The sequence below is a fragment of the Acromyrmex echinatior genome, chromosome 8 (assembly GCF_024713525.1).
Source record: "Acromyrmex echinatior isolate Ae372 chromosome 8, ASM2471352v2, whole genome shotgun sequence".
NCBI lineage: Eukaryota > Metazoa > Arthropoda > Insecta > Hymenoptera > Formicidae > Acromyrmex > Acromyrmex echinatior.
The window spans coordinates 2,318,429-2,345,156 of NC_141859.1; the positions used below are offsets into that span (position 1 = coordinate 2,318,429).

The 26,728-nt window shown below is 32.3% G+C and overlaps 4 protein-coding genes across 10 annotated transcripts; 2 read left to right on the forward strand and 2 right to left on the reverse strand.

Moving 5' to 3' along the window:
• The first annotated feature begins 1,190 nt into the window (after window positions 1–1,190).
• Window positions 1,191–7,128, forward strand: LOC105150098 (gephyrin). Of its 2 annotated transcripts, XM_087408521.1 has the most exons (12): window positions 1,191–1,386; window positions 1,451–1,725; window positions 2,030–2,178; window positions 2,272–2,450; window positions 2,519–2,915; window positions 3,001–3,279; window positions 3,655–3,724; window positions 3,801–3,933; window positions 4,024–4,299; window positions 4,414–4,547; window positions 4,622–4,812; window positions 4,887–7,128. In XM_087408521.1, the coding sequence occupies exons 2-12, from the start codon at window positions 1,698–1,700 to the stop codon at window positions 5,103–5,105; spliced, it is 2,055 nt and encodes a 684-aa protein (XP_087264647.1). In that variant the 5' UTR covers window positions 1,191–1,386; window positions 1,451–1,697; the 3' UTR covers window positions 5,106–7,128. The 2 variants fall into 2 exon arrangements, with proteins under 2 accessions (XP_087264647.1, XP_087264646.1); XM_087408520.1 differs by having other exon boundaries at window positions 1,191–1,725.
• Window positions 7,129–7,272: 144 nt separating this feature from the next.
• On the reverse strand, window positions 7,273–8,515 carry LOC105150099 (hypothetical protein). Its single transcript, XM_011062958.2, has 2 exons — window positions 7,917–8,515; window positions 7,273–7,850 (listed from the first exon to the last, which is right to left on the reverse strand). Exons 1-2 carry the CDS (start codon window positions 8,301–8,303, stop codon window positions 7,386–7,388), a joined length of 852 nt encoding a protein of 283 aa, XP_011061260.2. The 5' UTR covers window positions 8,304–8,515; the 3' UTR covers window positions 7,273–7,385.
• A 1,628-nt stretch (window positions 8,516–10,143) lies between these two features.
• Window positions 10,144–22,509, forward strand: LOC105150100 (uncharacterized). Of its 6 annotated transcripts, none has more exons than XM_087408511.1 (8): window positions 10,144–10,466; window positions 12,633–12,653; window positions 13,052–13,391; window positions 14,207–14,521; window positions 14,957–15,173; window positions 16,448–16,702; window positions 17,003–17,059; window positions 22,201–22,509. In XM_087408511.1, exons 1-8 carry the CDS (start codon window positions 10,413–10,415, stop codon window positions 22,214–22,216), a joined length of 1,275 nt encoding a protein of 424 aa, XP_087264637.1. In that variant the 5' UTR covers window positions 10,144–10,412; the 3' UTR covers window positions 22,217–22,509. The 6 variants fall into 6 exon arrangements, with proteins under 6 accessions (XP_087264637.1, XP_087264638.1, XP_087264639.1 ...); XM_087408512.1 differs by lacking the exon at window positions 22,201–22,509 and adding an exon at window positions 19,051–19,481 and having other exon boundaries at window positions 14,249–14,521; XM_087408513.1 differs by lacking the exon at window positions 22,201–22,509 and adding an exon at window positions 19,051–19,481 and having other exon boundaries at window positions 13,052–13,328; window positions 14,249–14,521.
• Window positions 22,510–22,811: 302 nt separating this feature from the next.
• nst (phosphoglucomutase 3-like protein nst) lies at window positions 22,812–26,244 on the reverse strand. Its single transcript, XM_011062961.2, has 5 exons — window positions 26,071–26,244; window positions 25,855–25,963; window positions 25,596–25,666; window positions 23,862–25,188; window positions 22,812–23,733 (listed from the first exon to the last, which is right to left on the reverse strand). The coding sequence occupies exons 1-5, from the start codon at window positions 26,090–26,092 to the stop codon at window positions 23,595–23,597; spliced, it is 1,668 nt and encodes a 555-aa protein (XP_011061263.1). The 5' UTR covers window positions 26,093–26,244; the 3' UTR covers window positions 22,812–23,594.
• Between the last annotated feature and the right edge of the window lie 484 nt (window positions 26,245–26,728).

The window sequence follows — 26,728 nt, forward strand, 5'->3', positions numbered from 1 at the left end:
AATCTTATACATCCTTGATACTCTCAATAATGCATATTGTACAAGATAAAAAAATTTGTAATACCGAAAATCATGGTTTTGATGAGGCGTTTTGTAATAATAATAATAATGATATTTCTGATAAATCGTTATCTTTGCAATGCGTCCCCAGTGAAAAAAATGATAAAATATCTTCCACGATAAAATATCTTCCTCGTTCGAAAGAACAAGCGAATTTCCACAAAACGTACACGCGAATCGCATCGCAATTGAATCCCAACAGAAAAATATGTTAATAGCAAAGAGTATTTATAAGAAACAAAGGAATCAACTTATGTTACCAGTGGAAGAGGCATTATACATGACAGAGGCATTATATGATACATCTTATAGTAAACAAATTCCATTTCGCAAAGGAAGAAAATGTGCAAATAAAAGATGCCTACGGTAGGATACTGGTAAATAAAATATATTCCTCTGTGCCGCTTTGTAACATTTCTGCTAAACATGGATACGCGATGTTAGCCAGCGACGGGAAGGGCATAAAAAGAGTATTGAAAGCACATCCCATGGTGAAGCTGACCAAACTCTGATTAACAAATGGTGACTCGCATTTCGACCGTAATATTTGGATTATTAATTTTTCTATATAGCCTGAAACGTGAAAAGGAATATTAGAGATCATGGGAGGCTATAATTGTACAATTAGAAATTTTGCAGAAAGTAATTCTGCCGGTTGAATTAGTCATCATCAATTATAAGTTAGTCAGAAAACTCAGTCGTCCGTCAAGCTAAATCTTTATAAGATTCTGTTTCTTTTCCAGTTCGCAGAGATTTCGATCATACCTGGCATCTGCGTGCGAGTAAAAAATGGAGAACCCATATCTAATGGTAAAAACAATACAATTGCAAATTATTCCTCTAATAATGAAAGATTAATTACTGCTTTTATACGCTATTGCAGGAGCAACGACAGTTGTAACATTAAAGAATACAAAGATATTGGAAGAATGTATATATAATGTCGACGATTATTTTAATATCGATAACAAAGAATACCAAATTGAAGTTTTAGTAACCCCGAAAAAAAGAATATTTGGTATACAAAAGCAGTCCGTTTATTGTTTTATATGCTTCTCAAAGTTTGTTTATGTTTTGTTCCATTATCATGAAGTAATTCATTTATTTTCGAAGACACGCTGGCTGTGAGATACAACACGCCCAATGCATTTGCAATAAATTCACTCGTATCGGATCAGCGGAACTGGGCATTTTGGCATTATGTGGCATAAATTCAGTTCGTCATTCAAATTCCATCTGCTATCTATCGGTAGCGAATTGAAAGAGCCTAAGAACACTTTAATTCTAGAACGTGTCTACGATTCTGTCGATATAATTTATATTATGGTAAACCTTATTATTGTTATTTTTTTTTAAACTTATAATATTTCATAAAATCTGATCTCAACAGAATTACCTGTCAAAGTCATAAGTTAGAGATTTGCCGCATAATACGTGTTCGAAATGAAATTGACACAGGTTACAGCATCCTGTTTACATATTTTGAAAAAAGAAAGAAATATAAACATTTTCGTACGGATTTTGAAATTCGATTAGACAGAGTAAAGTGAGCTAACGAAGTGGTTGAGATTAAATGAGGAGACGAGAAGGATAAAAATTCACAATTACGAGTTTAACGAAGAACTAAAGTAATCAAAATGACTCTAAATTTCGTCATTTTAGCTGGTATGTATATTTATTTTATAAGATGTCATATGATTAAGAATAAATATTAATAAAATCTAAAATAAAATATTTTATAACTATTATATATATGTATATATATATATAGTTACGATTTCTTTAAAACTATCAGGTATAAAAGCAATATGTTTAAAAATTAAAAATAATTTTACACACACACACACATACACTGTCTTATGTACGCGTATCTTCGATTATTATAGTAATTTTGTGTAATATTGATTTGAATTGTATACTTTTTAAAAAGATATATTCTAATAATTTTATTCTGATTATATTTATGTAGTACGACGGGATTGCGATACTCAATTAGCAAGTGGACAAATTAAAGACGGACTAAATGAAGCCACTGTATTAGCAAAGTATATTACAAACAATTTAGCAGGAAACGTGAATGTCATACAACTTGCGAAATGTGATAAAAAAAAAATAAAGGTAACTTATACAAATAACTTTTTAAATATCTTTTTCGCACGTACGCATATATGTTTATATATATGTAAATTTGTTTAATTATGTTTTATACAGGTAGATTTAACTTTTCTGAGCACTGAGTACAGTGGCAATACCATCTTATTAATTGGCGATACCTTGAGTGATTGTGTTGTACATGACGCAATTGAAGAAGTTATCAATAAGAATGTTCGTATTGACATAAACACGTTAATATCAAGCTTAACAGAGACACTAGAATGTTTCATTATTCGGTAAAATTTTATTTTTATTTATATTGCAATTTTCGAGATTACAGCTTTTACTTGTAACGTATTTTCAGGCCGATATGTGGAATACTAAACAGGAGTCTTATTATTAATATGTGTGGCTTCTATAGAAACGCGCAGGCAAGTTTGGAAGCATTTGGAAACACGATATTGGATATATTATGCTTGATTAGCAGACTTAATGAACAGATTTTTAATATAAACAAGGAAGACAATTGTGTTGAGCCATTTAATAATAACAATGATAATAATAATGATAATAATAATTCTGCCGAGGAATCTGGCAATAATAATTGTAATGATGATGAGCAATTTGAGAATAATAGTAATGATGATTTTGATTCATTTTATAATGATAATTCTAAATCATCTACGAATAATGATAAGACTAATGATAATACTAATGATATATATGATAAGATGCCTATGGAGGTCTCCTTCGAACAATCGGTATGATAAAATATCTTCCTCACTCGAAACAATAAAGCAAATTTCCACCAGAGTGCATACACGCGAATTGTAACTCTCTTTACAGTTAAAAATTTTATCGATGGATGACTTTTATAAGAAACAAGAGGAAAGCAAAGTGGTATCACTAGAAGAGACACAAAATATAATGAAAACAGTAATATATAAATATCATAAAATATATTCAGAAACCGTACGGACGAATGATGCCTATGGTAGAGTAATAGCCGAAGACATATATTCTTCTGTAAATGTGCCGCGTTGTTGTGTTTCCACTAAACATGGATACGCGGTGTTGGCCAGTGATGGGCAAGGTGTCAGAAAAGTGTTGAAAGCAAATCTCATGGTAAGAATAAACTCTTATTAACAAGTAACGGCTCGCACGATTTTGCTAGGATATGTGATATGTTTCTCTCATTATCTCTAATACTTGTTTTTATCAATGTATTATAGATTAATTTAATTTTAATTTAACTTACTTTTTATCTTTTATTAGTTCTAAAAACTAAAAAAAGATAAATATTAAACTGAGATTAAAATTAATCTACATTGTAGAAATAGATATAAAACGTGGAAGGGAATATTAAGAATCACGGTTGACGAATTGTGCGGTCACAAATTTTGCAGAAAACAATTTTTAATTAAGTCAGATGTTGCATAAGTTGATTTTGCAATTTAATTGTTGAAGTCAAATCTTCACAAAACACTGCTTCTTTTCTAGTTAGTTAAAAAGATTTCTATCGTACCTGGCATTTGCATACGAGTAAGAAGTGGAGATCCTATACCCGATGGTAAAATCAATTATAATTGAATATTACATTCGTGTACTTATGGTAGATTAATTGTTGTTTTTATTCGTGATTACAGGAGCAACGGCGGTTGTAAAGTCTGTAAATACAAAGATAATAGATGAAGACGATAATGAAAATTATTTTAATATCGACAACATGGAATACGAAATTGTGGTTTTAGTCGCTCCAAAAGAGGGTGAAAATATTAGGTATATAAAGATATTCCAATATCTTTTTTATTATTTTTTAAAAAAAGCTTTATTCTATTATTACAAAAAATAATTTCTTTGCTTTTAAAGAAAAGCTGGCTGCGAAATAAAGTCCAACGAGCTTATTAAATACGCATTTAGTCGTATTAAAACAGCGGATCTGGGCATTTTGACATTATGTGACATCGATTCAATTACAGTCATTAAACTTCCATCTGTAGGTCTGCTATGTATCGGTTATGATGTATTAAGATCTGGAAACACTTCAACTTTAGGACGCGTCTACGATTGCAACAAGATAATTGTGTCCTCGTTATTGAAAAAGAATAATTATGATCCGGTGGACTTAGGAATTTCTGCTCACAAGTAAATATAATCGAAATTTATTGTGATTCTTCTATCACTGTAAAGCACGATTTGGTTTATGAACAATTATCGTCATTACAGCTCTTAATTAATTTAATGATCACGTTCTCGTAGATTAGATGATATAGTCAATAAAATAAAAAACGCTTTAGACAAAGTGGATATACTCGTAATAATGGGCCATACAAATGACAAAGATCTATTAAAGCCTATCTTAAAAACATATTTTAACGCAATGATACATTTCGGTATATTTTTTCTTCTTATTAATCATGGATTAATAATGATAACACATTTTTTACTCAAGAATTCTTTTTTTTAGGTTGTGTGGATATGAAACCAGGAAAATCGACAATGTTTGCAACGTGCACGTTCAAACAGAAAATGAAGTTTTTCCTATGCATGTCGGCAAACCCCACAACTGTTTCCGTTGTCACGCATGTATTGCTTCTGCCATTTCTGAACGAAACGTATTGCAATTACTTGATGAAGCCCGTGAACATGCAGGCTTGCGTAAGAGCAGCTTGTCTTCTTGCATCCTGTATACAGGAAGAGACGTATTAATACTTACTGTTATAATTTTATAGGTACATACAAAGCACGAGCTGCATTCGCGTCCGAAATTTTCCTGGACGACATTACGCTGGATGGAGACAGAAAGATTTTCAAGAGCTTGCTGCTTACAAAATCAAAATATAATAAGCTATCAAAAAGGTAACGCGCTTCTAAAATTGCCATCATGTTCGCCAAATCAATCGATATTAGAAGCAGCATTCGTACCAGCAATGTTTCTGAAAAATCTCTAAGATATTCCTAATCGACTAGTAGTATGTATATTCGTATACATGTATGTTATTTAGTTATATTATTTAATTGTAATTATGACTAAGCTGTTACATTTAATTACATTTTAATTAAGATCTAAATGAAGAAATTATGCTGTATAAAAAGAATAAGCGTATAAGCAAAATATACGAAATTGACAAGAAGAAATTAAAGATCATTTCATCAGTAATCATATCGTTTCATGCACTGATAAATACGAAGAAATTTTTTTTTTTAAATACTGAGATATCGAGTGCTTGTTTTTCTATCTCTATTATTTCATAATTTAATTATAGAAATCTCGCGCAAACTAGAATTCTATTAAAAACCTATTTAAATTATTTATTTTGAATTTGAAATAATTTTCTTTTCCAAATTGAAGAATACAATTGATTTTTGTTCATTTTAACTTTCATTATGTAATTTGTAAGAAATAATATTATAAAATAATTTATACTAATTAACTTTAATTTTTTGAAATTATATATATATATATATATATTACATAAAGTATTCTTTTCTACTTTTACTTATAGATTGTAATATTATACATATACATATATATATATATTTTCAAGAAAATTTATATTTATTTCAATTTATATCAATCTTGAATGTATATACTTTCTTATTACAATAATTAAGTTAATTGTATATTATACGATATATTATATTATAACAATAATATTGATAAAATTTTCTTAATGCCAATACATATATTTTTTATGATTACGAAATTTGATTTGTAAAATGTAATAGTTGCAATCTTAAATATATTGTAAATAATGTAAACATATAGATATTAAATATGTACTAAACTAACTTCAATGAATAAATTTTATTAGCAAAATATGACAAAAAAACACAGTTAAATTTCCCCATTCGGTTCGATTTATCTTTTTTCAAGAAGACAAATTATTTGATTCATATTTATATATGATAGAAATATATATGATAACTCTAACATTTAAAATAAGTTATCATATAAAAAAAATAAGCTTTATTCATGAGGCTTTTTACAATGAGGCTGGAGAACGCTGTTACAAGCATTACAATGCTTATCAAACAATATATTTTTGCAACTTTAATCTAAATGTAAATGATTATCATAAAAATAGTAATATTACGAATACATGAAAATAAATTTTGCTAATTATATTGGGTCATCTAAAAAGTATCCGCGGTTTTTTGTCACTAGATATATGACCATCAACACACATCTAGTGACAAAAAACCGCGGATACTTTTTAGATGACCCAATATATGATCAAATTAAATTTTGAAATAAATATGATGATGCTTATCTAAATATTTTATGAAATTAGAAACATTTTTACGAATTACAGATTTATTTACTTGAATATTTACTTGAATATTTCATTAATAATCTATTTGATATATGTATTTGATATAATTTACATATTGCATTTATTTTTCAACTATGTACTATGTAAATCTATGAAAAATATGTATAATTATACGAAGAGAACATGACAGTAAAAATATGTATTACATATCTGCCAAAGCCAAAATTTAAATATAAAGAGTATTCTACTCTTATATTTCACAGCAAAAGTTTTATGTAGATTTTATTATAGATTTTTATGAACATTTCTATTTAAAAATTCTGAAATGTACGTTAATAAAACTGATGAAATCATGATTCAATATTTCTGCACAAACTTACTAGATAATAATAAAAATATAAAAATGCATATTTATGGATATTAAAAATATATTGATCCTAACAATGATTGTGATGAATATCAAAGTTGATATTTCAAAATCTTGAATATTTGTAGAATGAAGAGAAAAAGAGAGAATTTAAAAAATAAATATAAAAAAATTCTTTCTATCTTTGTATAAAATTTCAATTTTTATGTACGCTTTTATAATTTTATTCTGTAAAAAATGATTTACTAAAAAAAAATATGTCGATTGTAATTACTTCCTGTACACTTGATGAACTTAATATGTACAACCAAATTGCACACATAATTATCCAATATAAATTATAAATATTTTTCATAACCAAATTGTGAAAATATAATCAGCAAGATGATATGTTGTGTCTCACATATATTATACATATCATTAATATATCTATTTAAAAAATAGAATTGTATACATAAAAAATTTGTTAGTACATTTAACTCAACAATGTCAGATTTATTTACAATATTTATATACATGAGTATACAAATTCATATGTATTTTTATGTACTATAATGCATTTTCTTATAATTGATTCTTCGTTACTGTTATATAGCTTTCTGTTCAATATCTGTCAATGATGTATTCGAATGAATATTATTTTCTCCTATACCTCCACAAATCTTGTTGCTGACGCTGCATGTACTTTCGTTTAAAGAATCTTGACTGAAGCAGATATCTCCAGTTTCTGATTCAATCAAACTGTTGACTTTTGATATTTGACTAAAACTTGTCTCAAAGGTATCTTCAGAACATTCATTTCTACTCGCTTGACTGCATAATGAATCGTCCAAGTTCATGTCCTTTGAAAATTGGCTCTCAGATTCGTCTAACAAATCAGTATCAACCAGTTTTGAACTCGACAGAGATTTACTCTCAGGTCCTTCACCTTTTCTTCTTATATCTTTTGAGTCGTCAAATTTTTTTATTAGATCTCTCCAGGGATCTTCCAAAAAGGAATTTACATCTACATATGCCGATATATTCATCTGCCTATACGCTCCTTTGTAGTCCTACAGTAACACAAAACTTAGAAAAATCTTTATCTTTCAATACATCTCCTCAGTCAAATCATTTACCTTTCTTATCTGCCCTTGAAACTGTTTAGGAGAATGCTTGTAGGCAGGGTTTCTCTTGTTCAATCTTGGCGTGGCGTGATAGTTGCCCCTATAATTGTTATACCATCCACTGCTTGGACTGCCGCGTCCACCGGAAGGACTATACCGATTAGCTGTATTATACTTGTCGTATCGCGTCAGCGGTGTGCTAACATCCAGAGGGATGAAATTGTCGTCGTGGGGCTGCGATCTTGTATTACTTGCATAAAAACGCGGATAACTATTACCTTCCATAAGCTGATAACCTCTACCACACGCGTTCTCGTGCGACTTCCAATTGTATGGCGTGTGCCTGGTACCGTATGGCCGACTACCATACGCAGGATTGTTCAACGGTGATCGCCTCATTTTTTTCAAAAAAACAAACGCGAATTGATTCTACGATATTACGTGATATACCTATGTACACGATGGCTTACGCGTTTCACCGCACAATGAACTAATATGATATATATGAATGTAAAATGTAAACGTAAATAAAATACATTACATCGACAAGTCAAGCTCTCTTTATTTCTCTCTCTCTTTCTCTTGTGCTTCAGCGCATGCGCAATGTAGTGACAATGGACGAGTTCAAGCTGGCAAACGCTTGCTGAGTGAGCATGATTGGTTCTTACCTGCGGATCCAACCAATCATGTTTAATTGCTCGGCGAATAGCTAGCCGCTTTGTCTAAGGAAATACTACAGTATATGTCGCGTATACTATAGTCAGAGCATGATATAAGAGGTTTGTCGCGTTGCATATTTCACATGCTTCAACATGTTCTATCATCCAATTCACTCTAATGAGTTCGTTAGAATGAGTAGGAACTACAGTTGGAAAAGCTAGGAGCATGTGAACAAATTAAGGGCTCCGCACAATAAAAGAAACAGGAATAGAGAATAGAGAAGAGAACATTATTCTCTGTTCTCTGTTTCCTATTCCTTTTATTGTGCGGAGCTCTTAAGAATTTTAACCTATCAGAAATCATGTATTGTGGAATACACAGTTTCTGATAGATTGAAATTCTTATTCTCTGTTCTCTATTCCCTGTTCCTCTTATTGTTCGGAGCCCTTTAAGATTGCTTTTTCATGTTGACGCTCGATGTTCAGCGTCAAAACAGGAAATCAATTCTGTATCTTGAAACGAGTTGAAAATTACAAAAGTGAGCGAATTTACTAGAATACTAATAATTTTATTGGTCAACATCTAGTAAATTTCGTCACTTTTGTAATATTGTTTGAAGATACAGAATCGATCCCCTAGTCACGTGATCAAAATTGATGCTTGGTATTCATCATTTTTGATCACGTGACCTGTTTTGACGCTCGAATCGAGCATCGTATGTCAGAATGAAAATGCAGCTTAAGAATACAAGAGGTGCGTTTAGAGAGGCGCTATTAACGTATCTTCTATCTTTGTTTTACTAATAAACAACAAAGAATGACATAAGTAGTGCTAATAGCGTCTCTCCAAACGCACCAATGATGTATGTACCGTTGCGCATAATGGCCATAGCAATATTAGAAATAATCAATCAAATTTTAGCCTCCATGAACTTTTCTATGTATAATAGCGCTGGCATATTGGAATAGCCAATCAAATTTTGGCTTCAATTCATTTTCTTACTGCGCATCCTCGGGTATGGTACACCTGGACTCGATTCTGTATCTTCAAACAAGGTGAAAAATACAAAAGTGAGCAAATTTACTAGATGTTGACCAATGAAATTATTAATATTCTACAGAATCGATCCCGAGGTGAAAATTACAAAAATGAGCAATGATTACTAGATATTGACCAATTAAATTACGAATATCCTAGTGAATTTGTTCACTTTTGTAATTTTCACCTCATTTCAAGATACACAATCGACCTCCAGATCAGAAGTTCCTCTGCTATTTTCCTAGTTTTTCGTATACGTTTCTTTTCAAGGCTACGTTCTAAAACTTCCTTTCCGAGAAAGATTTTACTCTATATGCTATAGTATACGTTACATGTACTATATATTTTTCGAGTAATAATTGCTCGAAGAGAAAGTTTTGAAATGTAGCTCAAAAATAGGAGCCTTGGGTCGTCTTTAATAGCCTCTCTCGTCGATACTAATGGCAAAATCTTGTAAGATATTTCGCTATGTAGTGCCATGAAAATAAAAACTACGTGGAACCGGAAACGAGGAAACTCGGCGGGATCCAAGAACAAGGCGTATCGCACAGTTGGCAGCACTGTTTTCGCACAACGAACGCTGGCGAACGTTCACGGCTCACGTTAGAGTATCGGCGTCGTCACTCGGGTGCTTTGTATCATTCGGTCAATTTTTTTTTTAACGTGTGAGTCACGATCTATCGTGCTACGGATTCAGTGATCAAGGCTCGTGTGATAACGCTCACGTGTACGAGAATCGCTCGTACGTCGATTTAACCGTCGATTTCAGTTTCTTCGTTTTTGCATTTTCCCCACCCCTCTCCGGTTTCGATGGACACGTCTGTCGGTTATCACGCTACTACGGAGACGTCGGCGGCTGGAACGGTAATATTTCATTCTCTACATTCCGTATCTTCTTTTCTCTTCCCCCATCTTCTCTCCCGCTTTCTGCAGTGCAACCGACATGATCACGTTTCTCTCATATTCTTGGTTCTGAATGCTCAAAGAATCAATAAATTGAACGATCGGTGTCATGGGCGACGCGAGCGATCGAGGATCATTCTTATGATAGATGACGATTGGTAGTACTTTTCTTGAAGTGGACTCGACTTCGACCGCCATTTCGTTCATCTGCCTCTCCCTTCCGTTTCCTCACCGCATTATGACTTGTGATACACGTTCGTCTTTTTTGCCTCTTGTTTACTCCTAATATCGACGAAGCGTATATAGCTATGCGAAAGTAGCTGTGAAAAAAAAGAAAAAAAATTAACGATTCGGAGTATCGAAGTTCGGAGTATCGAGGTGGGAAAGGCAGAAGGAAAAAGCCGGCCGCGTATTTTAGGCGGGATCATCTATCGCACGCGCGGTGTATCCAATGATATGCATCCTTTTACTTTCTGCGATGAATATGAAACTGATATATATACAATTGGAAAGAGGAAGGATGAAAAGTATGCAAAAGATTTATCTAGAATGAATGAGAGTCAAAAATTCTCAAAGGTCTTTGGTCCTTGATGATTATTAGTCTTCTATAGGTAAAAATAATCGCAGGATGATATCATAAGACGATATCATAAGATTTAGGAAGTCGATCGTGTATCTTGAAACGAGATGAAAATTATCTCGAAAATTACAGAAGTAAAAATTCAAGTGTTGATCAGTGAAATTATAATATTCTAGTAATTTGCTCATTTTAAAAATTTTTTAAATTTTATTTTTATTTTATTTCCAAGATACACAGGTGCTTTCCATTTGGTGACACAAGTCCACGCAATTATTGTTCTATCTTTGTTACTCTCTCTGAGGTCCAGTTCTACAATTCATGGTTAACTCTTAACTGAGATTCAACTTGTTTCTTATCTCTTTCCAATTTAAGAATTGGAAAGAGACAATGAATAAGTTGTGAAACTGGGCCTAAAAGTGCTAATGTTTTACTTAAGAACTAAGCGAAGAAATTATTGTAATAAAAATAAAAAAAAGTGACGAAAAATCAAATATTTTATCAGAATAAAGGATGTACAGACTTGGCCAAAAATATTATAGGCTATATGAACTATTATTTTAAGTTGTGACTCAAACATAGATTTGTGATATTTTCTGTAAATTATCCTTTGTTTAAAGAATCCTTTAAACTTATGTATAATGCTGGTAATCAATAGATAACAATGCATGTAAAAGGATTTTAGATAAATGAGAAAAATATAAATGCCTATAAAATTATTTTCAGCCAAATTAATTATTAAAAAATCAAAAAATTTCAGAATCGTATCTTTCATAGAGAGAGATTATATTTCAAGAAATATAATATTAATTTAAAAAATAGAAATGATTAATAATGACTGCTCGGTACTTCCAGGATTAATTTTGATGCGCAACAAGTTTATCCTCCGGATCAAATTGTTGGAATAAAACCTTTCACGTTTCTTGCAATTTGCTTTCTCCAGTCCAGTTTTTTGTATGTCGGTTTTTTTGCATCTGCACTATATATCCTGCATTTAAGGTGAATAAGGTGAAGATATATAATTAGACATTGAAGAGAGAGGAAAAAGAGAAAAAATGAATAATATAAAAAGCGCTTTGTACTTTTATGTACTTTTTTATACTTTTCTCCTTTCCCCCCCCCCCCCCTCTTTCTTTCTCCAACATCTAATTATATATTTATTTTAAATATAAAAAATATGATGTAAAGTTACAAAAAACAGACCCTTTATATTTCATAGCTGTCTGTTTTTTTGTTTAAATTTAATAACGCTCTGGAAATATTTTTATTTTTATGTAGTCCCAATGGTTGCATTAATATTGACAAGACCTATTATTACTGTTATGTAATGCAAAAAATGAAGCAAAAATAATAAATAAATTATTATTCTAAATAATTTTTTCATTATTTGTGGTAGATGCCTGAATTATGTCATAATTGCCTGAAAGAATTGACATAAACGAATTAATTAACATACATCAGAATTTTTAAATCTAAAACAAGTTATAAAAAATAAAATGTACAATTGTCATATATACGTATCCATTAACCAATTGAACATTTTGTTTCAGATGGTATCATCTAATCAGCCGGTAAGAGCATATGAACAATTATATATTTTTTCTAATTAATGACAACTCTGACAAAAGACGTTGAAAAAATATCTTATTGAAGAACAAAAATTAGAATTTAAGATTTATTTATTTTGCTACGTGATAATTTAACTGATCATAATATGCTCAGAATATTTTACATTATTGTAATTTCATATATTCTGTAAAATTGCATTTCAACACAACTGAGCAATAGCAAGTCTCGAACAGACACCATACTTTCAACAAAGGATTTATGGTCGATTTCTGAGATACAAATCTTGTATAATCTTACAGTCTTGCTTTTCTATAACAATGCATTAACACTTATGATTTTCTCGGCGACCAATACTCGACGCAATAATAATGCATGTTGCGTGTGATTTCATATTTCACAGAGGAAAACAAAAATATTTGTTGGCCGGTTGCCGGAAAATTGTCGTAACGATGAGTTACGGCAATTGTTCTTGCGCTTCGGTGAGGTGACCGAATGCGACGTGATGAATCGATATGGCTTCGTCCACATGGCACGAGAGGAGGATGCAGCTGCAGCGATCAAGGCACTTCACAATTCCAACTTCAAGGGGGCAACAATCAACGTGGAACAGTCAACTGGAAAGTCACGCGGAGGCGGAGGAGGACGCCGAGATGACAGAAGAGGTGGACCAATGAGAGGTGGTAGGGGGGGACGAGACGGTGGTAGAGACGCTCGTCCTGGACCATACAATGATAGAAGAGGTTGGTATTATTTATATCTCAGTTTGTATCATAAATTCCGACAAGACTATTTTCTCATTTAATTTTCTTCAAATATCTACATCGTCCCTACATGCATTTGCGTCATACTTAATGTAGTCGTAATACTCAATATTATTGTAATATTTTCATTGATGTTTTGCTTTTTTTCGCTGTCCCACCAATGTAAAACAGGAGATTCGTCTCGCTTAAGCCTCCGGAGCTAACACTCAAATCTGTAACACAATTGCTGGATGCCATTACTGGGTGCTTCTCATTTAGTAACATAAGTATCATTCTATCTGTGTTGCTCATTGAATGCTAAAACAGATAAAATAATGTTTGTTGACTTGTGTCATTAAATAATAGAAAGCACGGGATTGATTTATTTATGTTAAGTAAAAGGCAGCATTAATTGATTTCAAGAAATCAAAATGATATAAGAAAAGAATGAACACTGAATATATTTTAACAAGAATAATTGAGTAGTAAAAAAATTAAATTGACATTTTTGACAAAGAAATTTATAATTGAGTGAGTCTAATATTCATCATTAGCTTCGGAGGATAAAAACCATCTAGCAAGGCTTTCTAGGCTATATTCAAAATCTTCGCGGATGCACCCAGGGTTCTTGTTTAACATTCGGTGAAGAAGGATAAAATGATAATACTCCGAATTTTTCCTGAACACACCCCTTCGCAACGATACGACGTTTCGGTAATCATTTGAGAAAATAGTATGTTGGAATGAAAAATGATATTAAAACCTTGACACGATGTACACTAAAAACCAATTCCATATCTCGGCGTGCTTTGCAGTTCTTCCGATCCAACTCGTTGGTTACGATGGATCTGCTGCAGGTGGCGTCGCGACCGGATACACCGATTACAATCGCGGGGCTGGTGACTTTAGCGGCCGTGGAGCGGACTTTGGTGCCGGCTATGGCGATCGCGGAGCTTACGGTCAGAACGTGGGTGGCGCGGCGATGGGTTACACTTCGACGGCGCCGGGGATGGGCGGTGGATACGGACCAGCTGCAGGTGCTGTGGGAGGATACGGACCAACTGGCGCGGCGGACTATGGACGAACAGCTGATTATGGTCGCGCCGACTTCGGTGCTAGAACAGACTACGGTAATTATAAGAATAGTGTTTGCAACTTTAAAAGTATGTAATTTTGTCTCAAATAACTAAGTATGTGACTTTGTATTTTGACACAAATATGGAGTAATTACGAGTAAACTAGAATAAATCTTTGTTATGCGAGATGTAAAATAGAAATGGTATAGTCTTAGCTTCGAAGATGAAAAATTGTTTTTTATTTGTCTTGAAATTATCATCTGAATTTCACATTGTAATCGTTTTGAAGAATTAGATATAGGTTCAATTATATTTACACACTCATTGATATTCTTTAGTCAGTATCTGTATTTTTCACTTGATACGCATATTTAGTCATTTATAATTGACAATATGATTTCCATGAGACGAAAGGAATCCATAAACTTTTCAAGTGAAAACAAACGAGAAATCAATGTAATCAAGAATCTTAATATCCATATTGTACAGGAGTTGGTGGAGGCATGGCCGGAGATTTCAATCGTGGCGCACCTGGCCCAGTAGATTATGGTCGTACTGATAATTTCGGTGCCAGTCGCACCGTTGATTATACAGCGAGAAATGATTATGACCGAAGTGCGGCTGGACCGATGAGAAACGGTGGTGCCGTTGCTACTACTGGGTATGGAACTGGGTACACTGATGTGGGATATGATGAAAGCCACTGGTAACGTAGCTTCTATAATTCTCTTTTGCTCCTTTCTCAACTCTACGAGATCGTAACTTTTGATTCTGTTGCGTTTCTAATTCGATGCTGAGTTGTCTCTCAAACCAAAGTAGATGTACAAACACAGTAAATGCTACATGTTTTCTAAAGGCCATTCTTTTGTTTATATTGTACAAAACATCGAATTGTAAATACTCATTCTATTTTGATTTGAGAGGGTACAACATTAATCATCTCTCAATTGTAAAATTTTTTACACGAGATTTTTTATATATAATCTTGGAAATTTTATATAATAGTAACTTTATTTTTATTTATGAGAAATATTTTTTATAATAAATTTTTTATATGATTCATTTTTCTTAATAGAAATTCTTTATTTAGATTTAATTAATTTTAGGACTAATTTAAGTACAGTAAAATGTAGATCATTTATTTCGAAAATTTATTTACTCTTCCTGTTATTAATAAATACACAGTTTAAAAATTCATGAATTATACATTAATCCGTAATTAGAAAATTGGAAATTATAGTATATTAGAAAAAATTAGAAAGAAATAGTTATATAAAAATTTTATCTTTGGAGGCAATAAATTTAATAATTATCTATATTTTACTGTACGCTTTTATTTTCTTTTATTACAACAGCACAATACACACATGTGAGAAAATCTTTTTTTATTTAAATCGAACATTATTTTTATTTTTTATTATGTTTAAGGTTTGAATGTCAGCACTGAAAAGAGAACCAGATTTTTTATTATAATTGTAATTGTGTATAAATTCTTGAATCGTGCAATTTTCAGTGTAGACAATCAAACTTTTCCTATTTTTAAGATAATTTTAAGTTTTGTTTTATTATTAAATAATTATATTATAAATAATTATATTATAAAATAATTTAGATCTCTGACATTTTGATCAAATTTAGTTATTATATTAAGTTTATTCGTACATTAGATTCATTAAAAATATGGGTACGAATACATTTATAATTGACAGTTCAATAAAGTTTACAAAGCTCATAAATGAGCTTTGCTTTGTTTAAACTGTTATCGTTATATTTTATTTTTATTTCAACCTGAGAGACTTTTTCAAATGCATAAAATAAAAAATATATTTTAAAATAATTGAACGATATGTATTATAAAATATTGTTGCTTCTGTAACAAAAGATAAATAATAATATATTAACATAATATAAAACAAAAATATTAAATGTCACTCAGGATAGAATAAAAATAAGTTAATAGAATTAAATTATGTACGACAGGGATTATCCGGGTGGGCCAGGGAATATGATGGGTGGGCCTGGGTGGGTAAATCAGGGAGCTTCAATGGCCTACGGAGTGAGGGACGGTCCTCCTGGTAATGATATGCATCCATTTGACAGGCCAATGAGCACTGGACCTAGCTACAGCACAGGGGCACCTAGTTACAGCACTGGTCCAGGACCACAAGCTGATATGTTTAGTAGAAGACCTGGCAGTGCCGTGCCCAGTGGCGGATATCCACCAGTTGCTAGCGGGTGAGTTGCAAATCGTAACAAAACATCTTTCTAAAACAGGCCTATTCAACATTCAACTTGTGAGTTAAATGCTTCCATTTCTTCATTGTCTCGTTGAGCGAAACAGAAAAAACAAAACTATAGACCAGTTCTGCCTGGTGACTAGCGTCTGTTCTTTTTTTATTTTCTTTCTGTCTCGCTCAACGAAGCGGTGGAGAGGTGGAAACGTTTAGTTCGCGGCTAAAGTTTTGGATAGATCTGCCCTTGAAGAATCTTATTTTTTTTTTCTTTCCGTATGGAAAATGGTATTTTATGTTGCAGCTATGCCGAGGGATATGACAGACCTGACGCGTATGGTCCTCCACGTGGTGGCGGTCGGTAAGTTGCACTTTCTTAACTCTACCTTATATATAATATTTATCTGTCTCATTGAGAAAACTGCGGTTATGAAAAGTAACACACGTTTGAAAAGCGAAGAGAATCCATATGCGTACGCTTGTCAGTTGGCGTCTTTACTCTTCTTTGCGCTATATACGCTACCCTCGTTCTTGTCTCGATTATATGTAATACATATGCAATTTCTATATATGCGGATTCGATGCAGGTTGAATATTTCTGTAAAAGTATAAGGTGTGACACTTAGCGCGACACTCGACTATGTACGGAAGCGTTCACTTTCGCCGTGTACGGTGCCGTTTTACGTATACGAAATCGTTGCTTTTATTGGTAAATTTATTGGAAGCCAACGTTTCTATCTTATGAGTGTAAAAGAGAACAGAGGCTGAAAATCACATGGCTGAAAGTCCCGCAGATCTAATGACCACACGTGATATAAATTAATGACTGCATTTTACACATATATTTATATTTTTTATATATTACACAGAACTTTTTCAACATATATTCAACATATATTCTACAGTTAAGTTTATTTCAATTAGTTGCAATAACGTAGTTTTGATTTTATATGATAAATGTAAAGGTAAAAGAAAAATTATTTGAAAACAATTTAAATTTTTATGAATAAATTTGGAATCTTTTGTAGATTAAATAATGTTTTTTTACTCTAAATAATGTTTTTTACTCCGTGAAAAATTATGTAATGTACATCGATTGGAGGACTTGTTGCCACGTCAGTATATTTGTAATATATCACCTCTCTTCTTTTACGTACTCCGCAATGAAGGTTCTCGAGCACGTCCGTTCACGATGCGCTATGCGATCAGCCTGCGGCAATTCCGTAATGGCGAGATGCGCTTGGAATGATGGAAACTTCTCCCGTAAATACGAGAAAAAAAATATCTCCGGTTACGTGGCTGACTTTTGCGAGCAATTCCGCAGCGCAAAAGATCAAATTTTTGCAGTCTGTAGAGACACATCTCAAAGAAGACGGAATCTCCGACCTTGCACATCTACCGCACGTTCGTAATCGCGAATACAAACTGACCGCCGCGAACACACTGCGCCTCTGCGCATCGCAAAATTGCAGTCTGCGAAACTACAAACGCACGTCTTTCGCATTTGCTGTCCTCTATTTTCTAAGAACTTTCTGAGACACTTTCCCAATTCAATGTCGGTGTTTCGAGAAATGAGAAAAAAAAAAAGATGCGTTGCGTTGTAATCATTGCGCCCATGGCGAACATCCGACAAAAGGTTTTTCGACATCGTGAGACTTGAGACTTCTGTTCTACACGGAGTTCGAGTCAATTTCCAAATGCACTTGCGGCGATGCACGGAGAGATGATGCACAATTGCGGCGTGTCGACTAGCTTCTGACATGTATGACAGTTAACCAGAACTGAGTGTGAACTTTGCTCTCATTGATGATTTTAAGCATTACGAATTTATATTTACTTTGTTTCATATTTCACATAAATTAGATTGCTCCTTAAAATGCTTACATATATATATATATATATATATATATATATATATATATAATACTTTGCTATAATGTACTGTAAAAATTTGTATTCATTATTTGCAAACAATTAAATTCCAATTTTATCGCTAAAAAAAATTTAGCGGAACAACTTGTGAATAAATATATAAGGTGACTAAATTTAATAATCGGATAATGGAACGATAAGAACATCCAGATCTGGTAGCTGTGCTTCACAATAAATCTGCGTTATATGCGCTGCGACGTGGAACCAAAAAAAGAAAGAAAGAAAGAATCCACAAGGCTTCCTTAACACTATACGACTATATTATGCCATTGGAATTATAATTTCGACCTCGTATTACAGAATGTGTCCCGTGATGATCGCGCATGCCAGTGTTACATCTTATACTTTCTTCTTGCTCCTTGCATATAGCAAGGCGATCACGTAATTAATTCTGCGATTTTTCATTTTTTGACCTTTTAGCTTCCCAGGTCCGGCAGACGCGATGCCACCGAGGTACTAAACATGTACTAAACGCACTAGCGCATGCGAAAGGCGACCGAAAAAAACAAAAACCGTAAAAAAAAAGATCAGCCTTTTAGCAGCGATCACTCGCTTATCGGACTCGATTACCTAGGAATTGCCGTCTGCGTTCGTCGTTGAGTCCACGATAATTATAATGAAAACTATATAAAACTTACAATAGAACTTAACGTTTAGTTGTATCGTAAAGTACGGTAAGAATAAGGAAGATATCAATAGAGAATATATAAACAATTATTTGAATTTAAGCTCAATTTTTTTTCAAGTATATTATTAATGAGTTCATATATGAATTGATCAATTAATCAATTTATTATTGGTAAACCTGCTATGTTAGCCTATTGTATGTTTAAAGAAAATTTTCAACATTACATTATTGGAGTTTATGTTCGTAATTTTTTTCCTCGCTCCCTTTTTTATAAATAGATAAATTCCATTAAGTGTGAGTTTAATATTTTGCTCGATTTAATGCTCTAACTGCCTACAATGTAGCGTATATATGATTTTGTTATATCCTATAGTGCTTAGTATTAATTCTACAAAAGGTGACTTATGCTACAATAATGATGCTGTATAATCGTTTTTTACACATAAGAACTTGAATAATATTTTCAAATGTTCATTCATAAAGCAGAGAATAGCAGTATCACAATGTACCTTTATATAAAACCAATAAAGTGCAAATATGAATGCCCTAAAGCAATCTTTATAAAAGAAAAAATTTTCTAATAATGTAATATAATTCATCTTCTTACAGTCTTTCTGTGCGTAGTAAAATTATCACTAAATTTAATTATTTACCAATTATAACGTATGCCATTATATTAAATACAATTAAAACATTATTTCATTAAAGATCTATCATCTATTTTCAATATCATTCATATAAGGAAATATTAGTCAGTTTTTACCTAAAGATATTTCATCTTTATTTTTCTCTGTCTATTTTTTTATATCGTTTTATACTATTTTTTATTATCAATATTAAAGTATACAATCTTTACGTGACTCAGTTATTCCATAGAAGAAACCATCAATTTATGCAGTAACATCGGAGTAGAATACTAGTTGTCCATTTAATACATCAACTTGTGTCATTCGTAGCAGCGAGCAGAGCAAGTCAAAAGCATAGATTATTAATAATCAGCGTGCGTGCAACTATGCTCTTTAATATTCTTAATTCGACGACGTTATGCATTGTAATCTTGAATTCTAAGACAATCTAACAATAACATGTAATTATTATCTCTTTGTACATTAATAGTAATAATATTAGTAAATGTAAGAATGTTCATCTAAGTGTCTCAAAACATGGAAAATTTTATGAAACATCGAAAAATTGATCGAACATAAAAGATTCAATAACAATGCAGAACGCCAAGTCAATCTCCAGCTGGTGCAGTTTACTTAATTAGATCTGTACTGTGAGAAACGCCGGTTTGTGAATGACCGTGCGATGAACGCGATTGTCGAACACGTTACCCTGGTGGCGGCGGCTTGTTGACCTGCGATTATTGAAGAAACCGATTACGACGATTATTCGCTATGCGTGGCTACCCGTAGATGCGGCGATCAGCGAATAAAGCAACCTGCGATATGTGGATAATGCGCCACAAATTGCGTTTGCGCTCAAAGCTTGGCGTGCTTTGAATTTAACCAGGAAAAGGTATGTTTAACGCGTGCGAACCTTTATACTTTATCTATTGAGACAAACCCAGAGCGCCTATCTCTTAAGGGGGGAAAGGAATCCTATCACCTTATAATCACTATTTATATCAGTGTTTTCCACCTAAGTGCGAATGGAGAATGTCCGGTCGAACAAAATATAAAGCTGTTAAACGAAAGAAAAGAAAAAAATCGTCGATTACCGAAGCGCGTGTAAAGAAAGCGGCCGATTTTCTTCTCGATGATCTCTCGGCGTGTTGCGCATTGCGACAGAAAGCGCATTGATTCTAATTCCATCTCTATCATTTGTACACATAAAGCGACTCTTGTTAAGATGCAACTAATACAACTATCCACTCAGATCTCTGTCAAAAACGAATCTACATTATTTATTCGATTCTTTTGCTTGAATGCTTCTTACTCTCCTTTCTTTTCTTTTATCTAATTATTAGGGAAGTTAAAAAAACGTATTATTTATCTAATTATTAGGGAAGTTAAAGAAACGTTTGTAGATCTATGATTCACACAAATGATATTTTTATATAATAAAATTAATAAATTTATAATTAAATTTGTATAATTAATAATTTTTTTAAATTATAAAATTTTGCATTACGAGATTAATATTAGTTTGTATTAAATATCAAATTGTACATTTAATATTAAATGATGTCAGATATATTCGACAATTCAAGAAATGAAAGATTATTGTAATCTAATCTTTTTAACAGATTGGAAATAGATTGATATATTGCATCTCTCGATGTCGAAACCTCACGGGTCCCTCTCAAAGTAACGCGTTCGTATCGATGCTTTATGAGATGGAATTAGAGCGCAAGGTAAAAACGAATGCGATGCGTGAATTGAAAAGAATGCTGATTTCTTGCTAACTTTTGCCACCGCAATTTGCGAATTGTTTGTTTGAATATCGTTACCACCGCCGAATCTCATTCCGCAGATTAAATTTTAAAATTTCGCTCGTATCTCGTGATGAAACTAAGCGCCACGTTGTAATACACGCCGTTATGTCCTCGGAATAACTTGATGTTGATAGAAGAACGTCGTAAAAAATTTTTTCTAATTGTCGACCTGTACAGCGCTCCTATTAACTGTTCAATTGAAATGTTATGTCTCTTATTATACTCCCCAAAAAAGTGCATTCATTTTATGAAATATTATCAATATAAAATATATGTGTACTCTTGATTTCACATCGCGTTCAGACTCAAGTTAATAGAATCATGTAAAGTCAATTGAAAAGAGAGTGAAGTATTATACAGATATTTCACTAATTGTTAATAATTTATCAGCATCGATTTTATTTGGCGTTCATATAAATATATGATAAGATTTTTCATTATTTACCCACAATTTAGTGGGATATTTCATGTACGTTTCCATATAATAAGATAATTTTTTTAATAGATTACAAACGGGATGAAGACAAATGACTGATGGACATTGAGATGAACTCAATGGGAACTGCTAATAATCCTCAGAAGCATTCACTGTCAATGAACTCGTTTGCTCGTCTGGGGGACGAGAGTTAGATGTGCAGAAGATGGATAATTATGCCTGGCTCCTTGTAACAAGAAGAAAGTACATAGGAATAAAGTATGGAATTATTATCAATTATATACATTTTCTTTATGCATTATAAATATGTTTTATTAGCTAACTATAATACGATAAGGTAATTCATTTTTTTAAAGATAATAAAACTTTTTAGCAATATTTAAGTTTTTTATCTTTAATCCTGTCCTTAATCTTGCCAAGTGTAATAAAAAAAAATAAATAAATAAAAATAAATATTTACTTAATTAATTATCAATTAGTCTCATAATTAATAGTTTTATTATTATATTTGTCTATAAAAAAATGTATATGATAAAGGAAGATAGAAAATTTAATCTGAATATATTTTAATATGATTTTTATTAAAATGGAAAAATATAAATATATGCATTACGTATAAAACTAGAATATATTTTGTCTCGTATTTTTTCTTGTTCAGGTTTTAAAATGAACATCACACATTAAGCATATATAATGTGCAAAATTTATTTTTTCTATCCCATCATTTCTCCGTAAAGTCAGCGCCAAATTATATGCGATTGAAAATTGTGTCTGGCATTAGTTTTAGAGATAAACTAATTATATATAGTATACTATAGTAGTAATAATACTAACAAAGTAAATTTATAAAACGAGTAAAGCTATAATGTGTCTACAATATACGCTCAAACAATGTGGCACAATAAAATAATCTAATTCTTTTTTAATGATTAACTCTTCAATTTTTGTTGTATTTGATGAGATATCTGTAGTATAATTTTTCATAATGTATTTTTCTTTTTTATATTGGAATCCAAATATATGCAGACACGATTTATAGCCAATTTGATTTTTTACACTATTTTATATAAGCTGGAGGCTCTACTATGTATAAAATCATTTAGTGATAAAAATATAATATGAATACTTTAATCGATAAACTATCCAATATTAATATTATTCATATTTTTAGCTGATTATATATTGGATATTTTATCAGTGAAAGTATTTACTTTGCTATTTTTATTTATAACAGCCTTTGTAGTATTGGAACAACATATATCAAATAGGATTCTTCAAGTGAAAAACATTTTCTTCATATTTAATTAAAAAATGTTGTGAATTATCCTCCAAAAATGATTATTAATTATCGATATTTCTGAATAAATTTGTATTATAAAAATCATTTTAAAAGGGTGAGTCAGAACTTTTTTTACTACTCAATATAACAACTCAGTATAATATTTGAGTCTGATGTTATAAGCTCATGACAAACTGGGTTCTGGTCCAACACCGCCTGCAAATCTGTACACGAGTGAAGCTACTTCCACAGCTAGTTTATTAACATCCGACGAACTCTCACATTCCGCATAAACGCGGACGATATCTTCAGTTCCGGAAGGTCTGAAAAGAAAGTCAGTTAATCTATTGTGGTAATTTTTAAGATTTTTCAATAAACTTCTGATGAATGAAAACTACTTCAAAAACCTCTCTAAAAGTTTTGTATATCAAAACACAAAAACATACTATACCTAACGAAAGATCGACCTCTTGAATATTTCAAGACGATCTTGTCAATCTCTTCTTGTAAGCAAATAGGAGTTAGGCAATGTCTTTCTGCATTCGTTGTTGTTATAATATTTCTATCCTTCACTCTGACTTTGAGTTGCCTATTCGGAAGATCGTTGTAACTTCTTTCCCACTCGATAACATCCCAGCCCTTGGCGTGTAATATAGTCTCGACTAGTAACATATCACTCAACGCATCGCCAACCGTTTCGTTTATTAAATCGATTACATCCCTCAGTTTTGAAGAGGCCACCCTTTGTGTCGTTGAAAGTATTTCGTTCTTAGCGTGGTTCTTGATAGCTTCTTTAGCAGTATCTTTGAAGATTACGGTTCCATGTCCGTTTGCCTCGAAATAGACTCCAATGTCAAATTCCAGCGCTTTCTTGTGCAAATGCTTCACACCAGTTGGCACACACGCCACTGGAACTTTCAAGACGTTCGAAATATAATCGGTTGAACCACCATTGGCATATGCGGTTTGCACCAAGCCTAATTGTAAGGATAAACCACTCATTTCCAATAATTCTTTGAAGTAAGCGGCCACTAGCGTTGCTATTCGGTCCCCATCCAAAAGATGAAATTTATTATTCCCGTCTATGTAAAAATACACCACTCTATCAGCGTCTCCGTCTATACTGACGCATCTAATACTCTTCTCAGATGGGATATTCAGAGGTAATATCTGTTGTACTTTGACAAAATCCGCGCCACACATATGATTCAAGTCCCCGCTTCCGTCGTTAAATAATTTGATATCCAATACACCCTTCAGGTATCTCTGAAACTCTTTCGCCGCGATAGCACCCACGCCATTTGCAGTATCCAATTGCAATCCGCTTATGTACTTTCCATTATTTATCTCAGTGCCTCGTATGTTTTTGAATACTGCTGCTAGCTTCGAATAATAACCCTGCAGCGTGGGATTGCCGTAAGCGCCATCAGTGTTCGTGCATACCACGACGTAGTGTAGCTGCGGAGTTGTGACCAATCCTAAATCTGTAACATTGCCGTTTAATGCTTTGATTCCTGCTAATGCAGCTTTCAACAGGATGGGACTGCTTTTACGAGTATCTCTTCCTATTATCACCATGGCTGGTACCGACAAATCAATATTTTCCTTGGTAGATATATGTACTAACATTGGTATTAAATCACTGTCCAGCACATTAGCTAGATTTGTCGCTATCATTTCCCAAGAAGCTTCGAGCATTTCACCAGCTGGATCAACAAGCTTGATGCCATTATCAGGTTCCAAATTGTGACTCGCAGTAATCATTAGACCTATGGCGGCTGTAAGAAATTTATTTACCAAAAAAATTTAAATAAACTTAAAATTTCAAATGTTATAGAATGGATACTTGCTTAGCACAAGTTTTCCTTCAGTTACTGTTATGTTGCTGTCACACAAAAATAGTATCAGGCATTATCTGATCTGCCTTGATATAGCTTTCTTCGCTTATTTGTGCTGTAGCATTAATTACTATAAAGTTGCCATAATCTGTTTGTAAGAGAGCAACTATCGCGTGAGTGTTGCCAACAAGTCAACCGTCGATGGTAGTAAAAATAGGTAATCTATTAAAATCAGAAGCTGCTTTCTTTAATATTAAAGGCAATTTGAACAAAGCAATATCAAGCAAATTAACAGCAACCTGTGAGCATTTTGTTATGAGTATTATCTGATTAAATTATGTCTTTACCTTTTTTTACTTTAGATCGTAACACAGCTAAAAGGCCCATTCTGTATAAAACATGCTCCAAGATATCCGACCTAAAACGGATATATATATCAAATTATCTTAAATATACGAAACATTTTGTATACAGCTTATATTAGATAATCAAAGAATAAAGTAAATAAAGAATATTCTGCAAAAGATTTTAGTAAGTTAAGTAATAGTATTTTAAAAAAGAGATGGGCTCAAGAAGTGTCAATGATTTAAAAAAAAAATCTCTTACTTTGTTCTAAAACCAGCAGTTCCATATTCGATACGTCCGTCATTTTTCCGACTGTACTCCGAGTTCACAACATTGTTAAAATAATTTGATTTCATTGTGTATCGATACACTTTAACAGAGATTGATATCAGCGTGACAGTACCACGTGAGAATACCGAGTATTTGCCATATGGCGAGTACTTGCATGTATTCACCCAACTATTTTAAATAAATTACCTTTGTAGCTGCACTTTCTCATTTAAAATAAGATAGACATACATATGTTAGAGGAAAAAAGATAAACGGTCATCAACAAGAGAAAAAAATCTAAAATGAATCATAACCATAACAATTCGCTATCCCGCCATCGCCGATAAACGCATTGTACAGTGGCGTTCAACCGGCATAATTTGGTACTTCGATATGAGGTCGAGATGCATCGCGCATGCGCCAGACTCGTATTCCAGACGAGTATCTAAAATCTTAAATACTCCAAGATACATACTTTTTCGCACATACAGAACGTGTGAAAATTGTTAATTGTTTATTAGTCGCGTAAGTTCACATTTTAAATAATAAATTTAATTGATGTGTTTAATTTGATGTGAGAAATCTTGGGATCTGTGCTGTATACCAGAATTAGTTTTCCGGATATTAATTGTCGACCTTTCATTTCTCTTTTTCCACAATTATGTATAAATTAAGGATTAAATAAGGCTAAATTAATATACTTATTAACGAAATAATTTAAAGTAAATATTTGGTATCAGTATATGTATATGTATATTTTAATTGTTGAAAATTATAAAATCATATACATTATGTTATAGTTAACAATTAAATCTTATATATATATATATATATATATATATAATATATATTATTAAATATATAT

Coding starts and splice junctions, on each gene's coding strand:
- LOC105150098 (XM_087408520.1), top strand. CDS start 1,698: ATGACTCTAAATTTCGTCATTTTAGCTG. Junction 2,916..3,000: donor AGGTCTCCTTCGAACAATCG/GTATGATAAAAT, acceptor CTCTCTTTACAG/TTAAAAATTTTATCGATGGA. Junction 4,548..4,621: donor TAACGCAATGATACATTTCG/GTATATTTTTTC, acceptor TCTTTTTTTTAG/GTTGTGTGGATATGAAACCA.
- LOC105150100 (XM_011062959.2), top strand. CDS start 10,413: ATGGACACGTCTGTCGGTTATCACGCTACTACGGAGACGTCGGCGGCT. Junction 15,174..16,447: donor GGATATGATGAAAGCCACTG/GTAACGTAGCTT, acceptor TATGTACGACAG/GGATTATCCGGGTGGGCCAG. Junction 17,060..19,050: donor CCTCCACGTGGTGGCGGTCG/GTAAGTTGCACT, acceptor TTGACCTTTTAG/CTTCCCAGGTCCGGCAGACG.
- LOC105150099 (XM_011062958.2), bottom strand. CDS start 8,303: ATGAGGCGATCACCGTTGAACAATCCTGCGTATGGTAGTCGGCCATAC. Junction 7,851..7,916: donor TTCAAGGGCAGATAAGAAAG/GTAAATGATTTG, acceptor GTGTTACTGTAG/GACTACAAAGGAGCGTATAG.
- nst (XM_011062961.2), bottom strand. CDS start 26,092: ATGAGAAAGTGCAGCTACAAAG. Junction 25,964..26,070: donor GAGAAAGTGCAGCTACAAAG/GTAATTTATTTA, acceptor TCTCTGTTAAAG/TGTATCGATACACAATGAAA. Junction 25,667..25,854: donor ACTGCTGGTTTTAGAACAAA/GTAAGAGATTTT, acceptor TATCCGTTTTAG/GTCGGATATCTTGGAGCATG.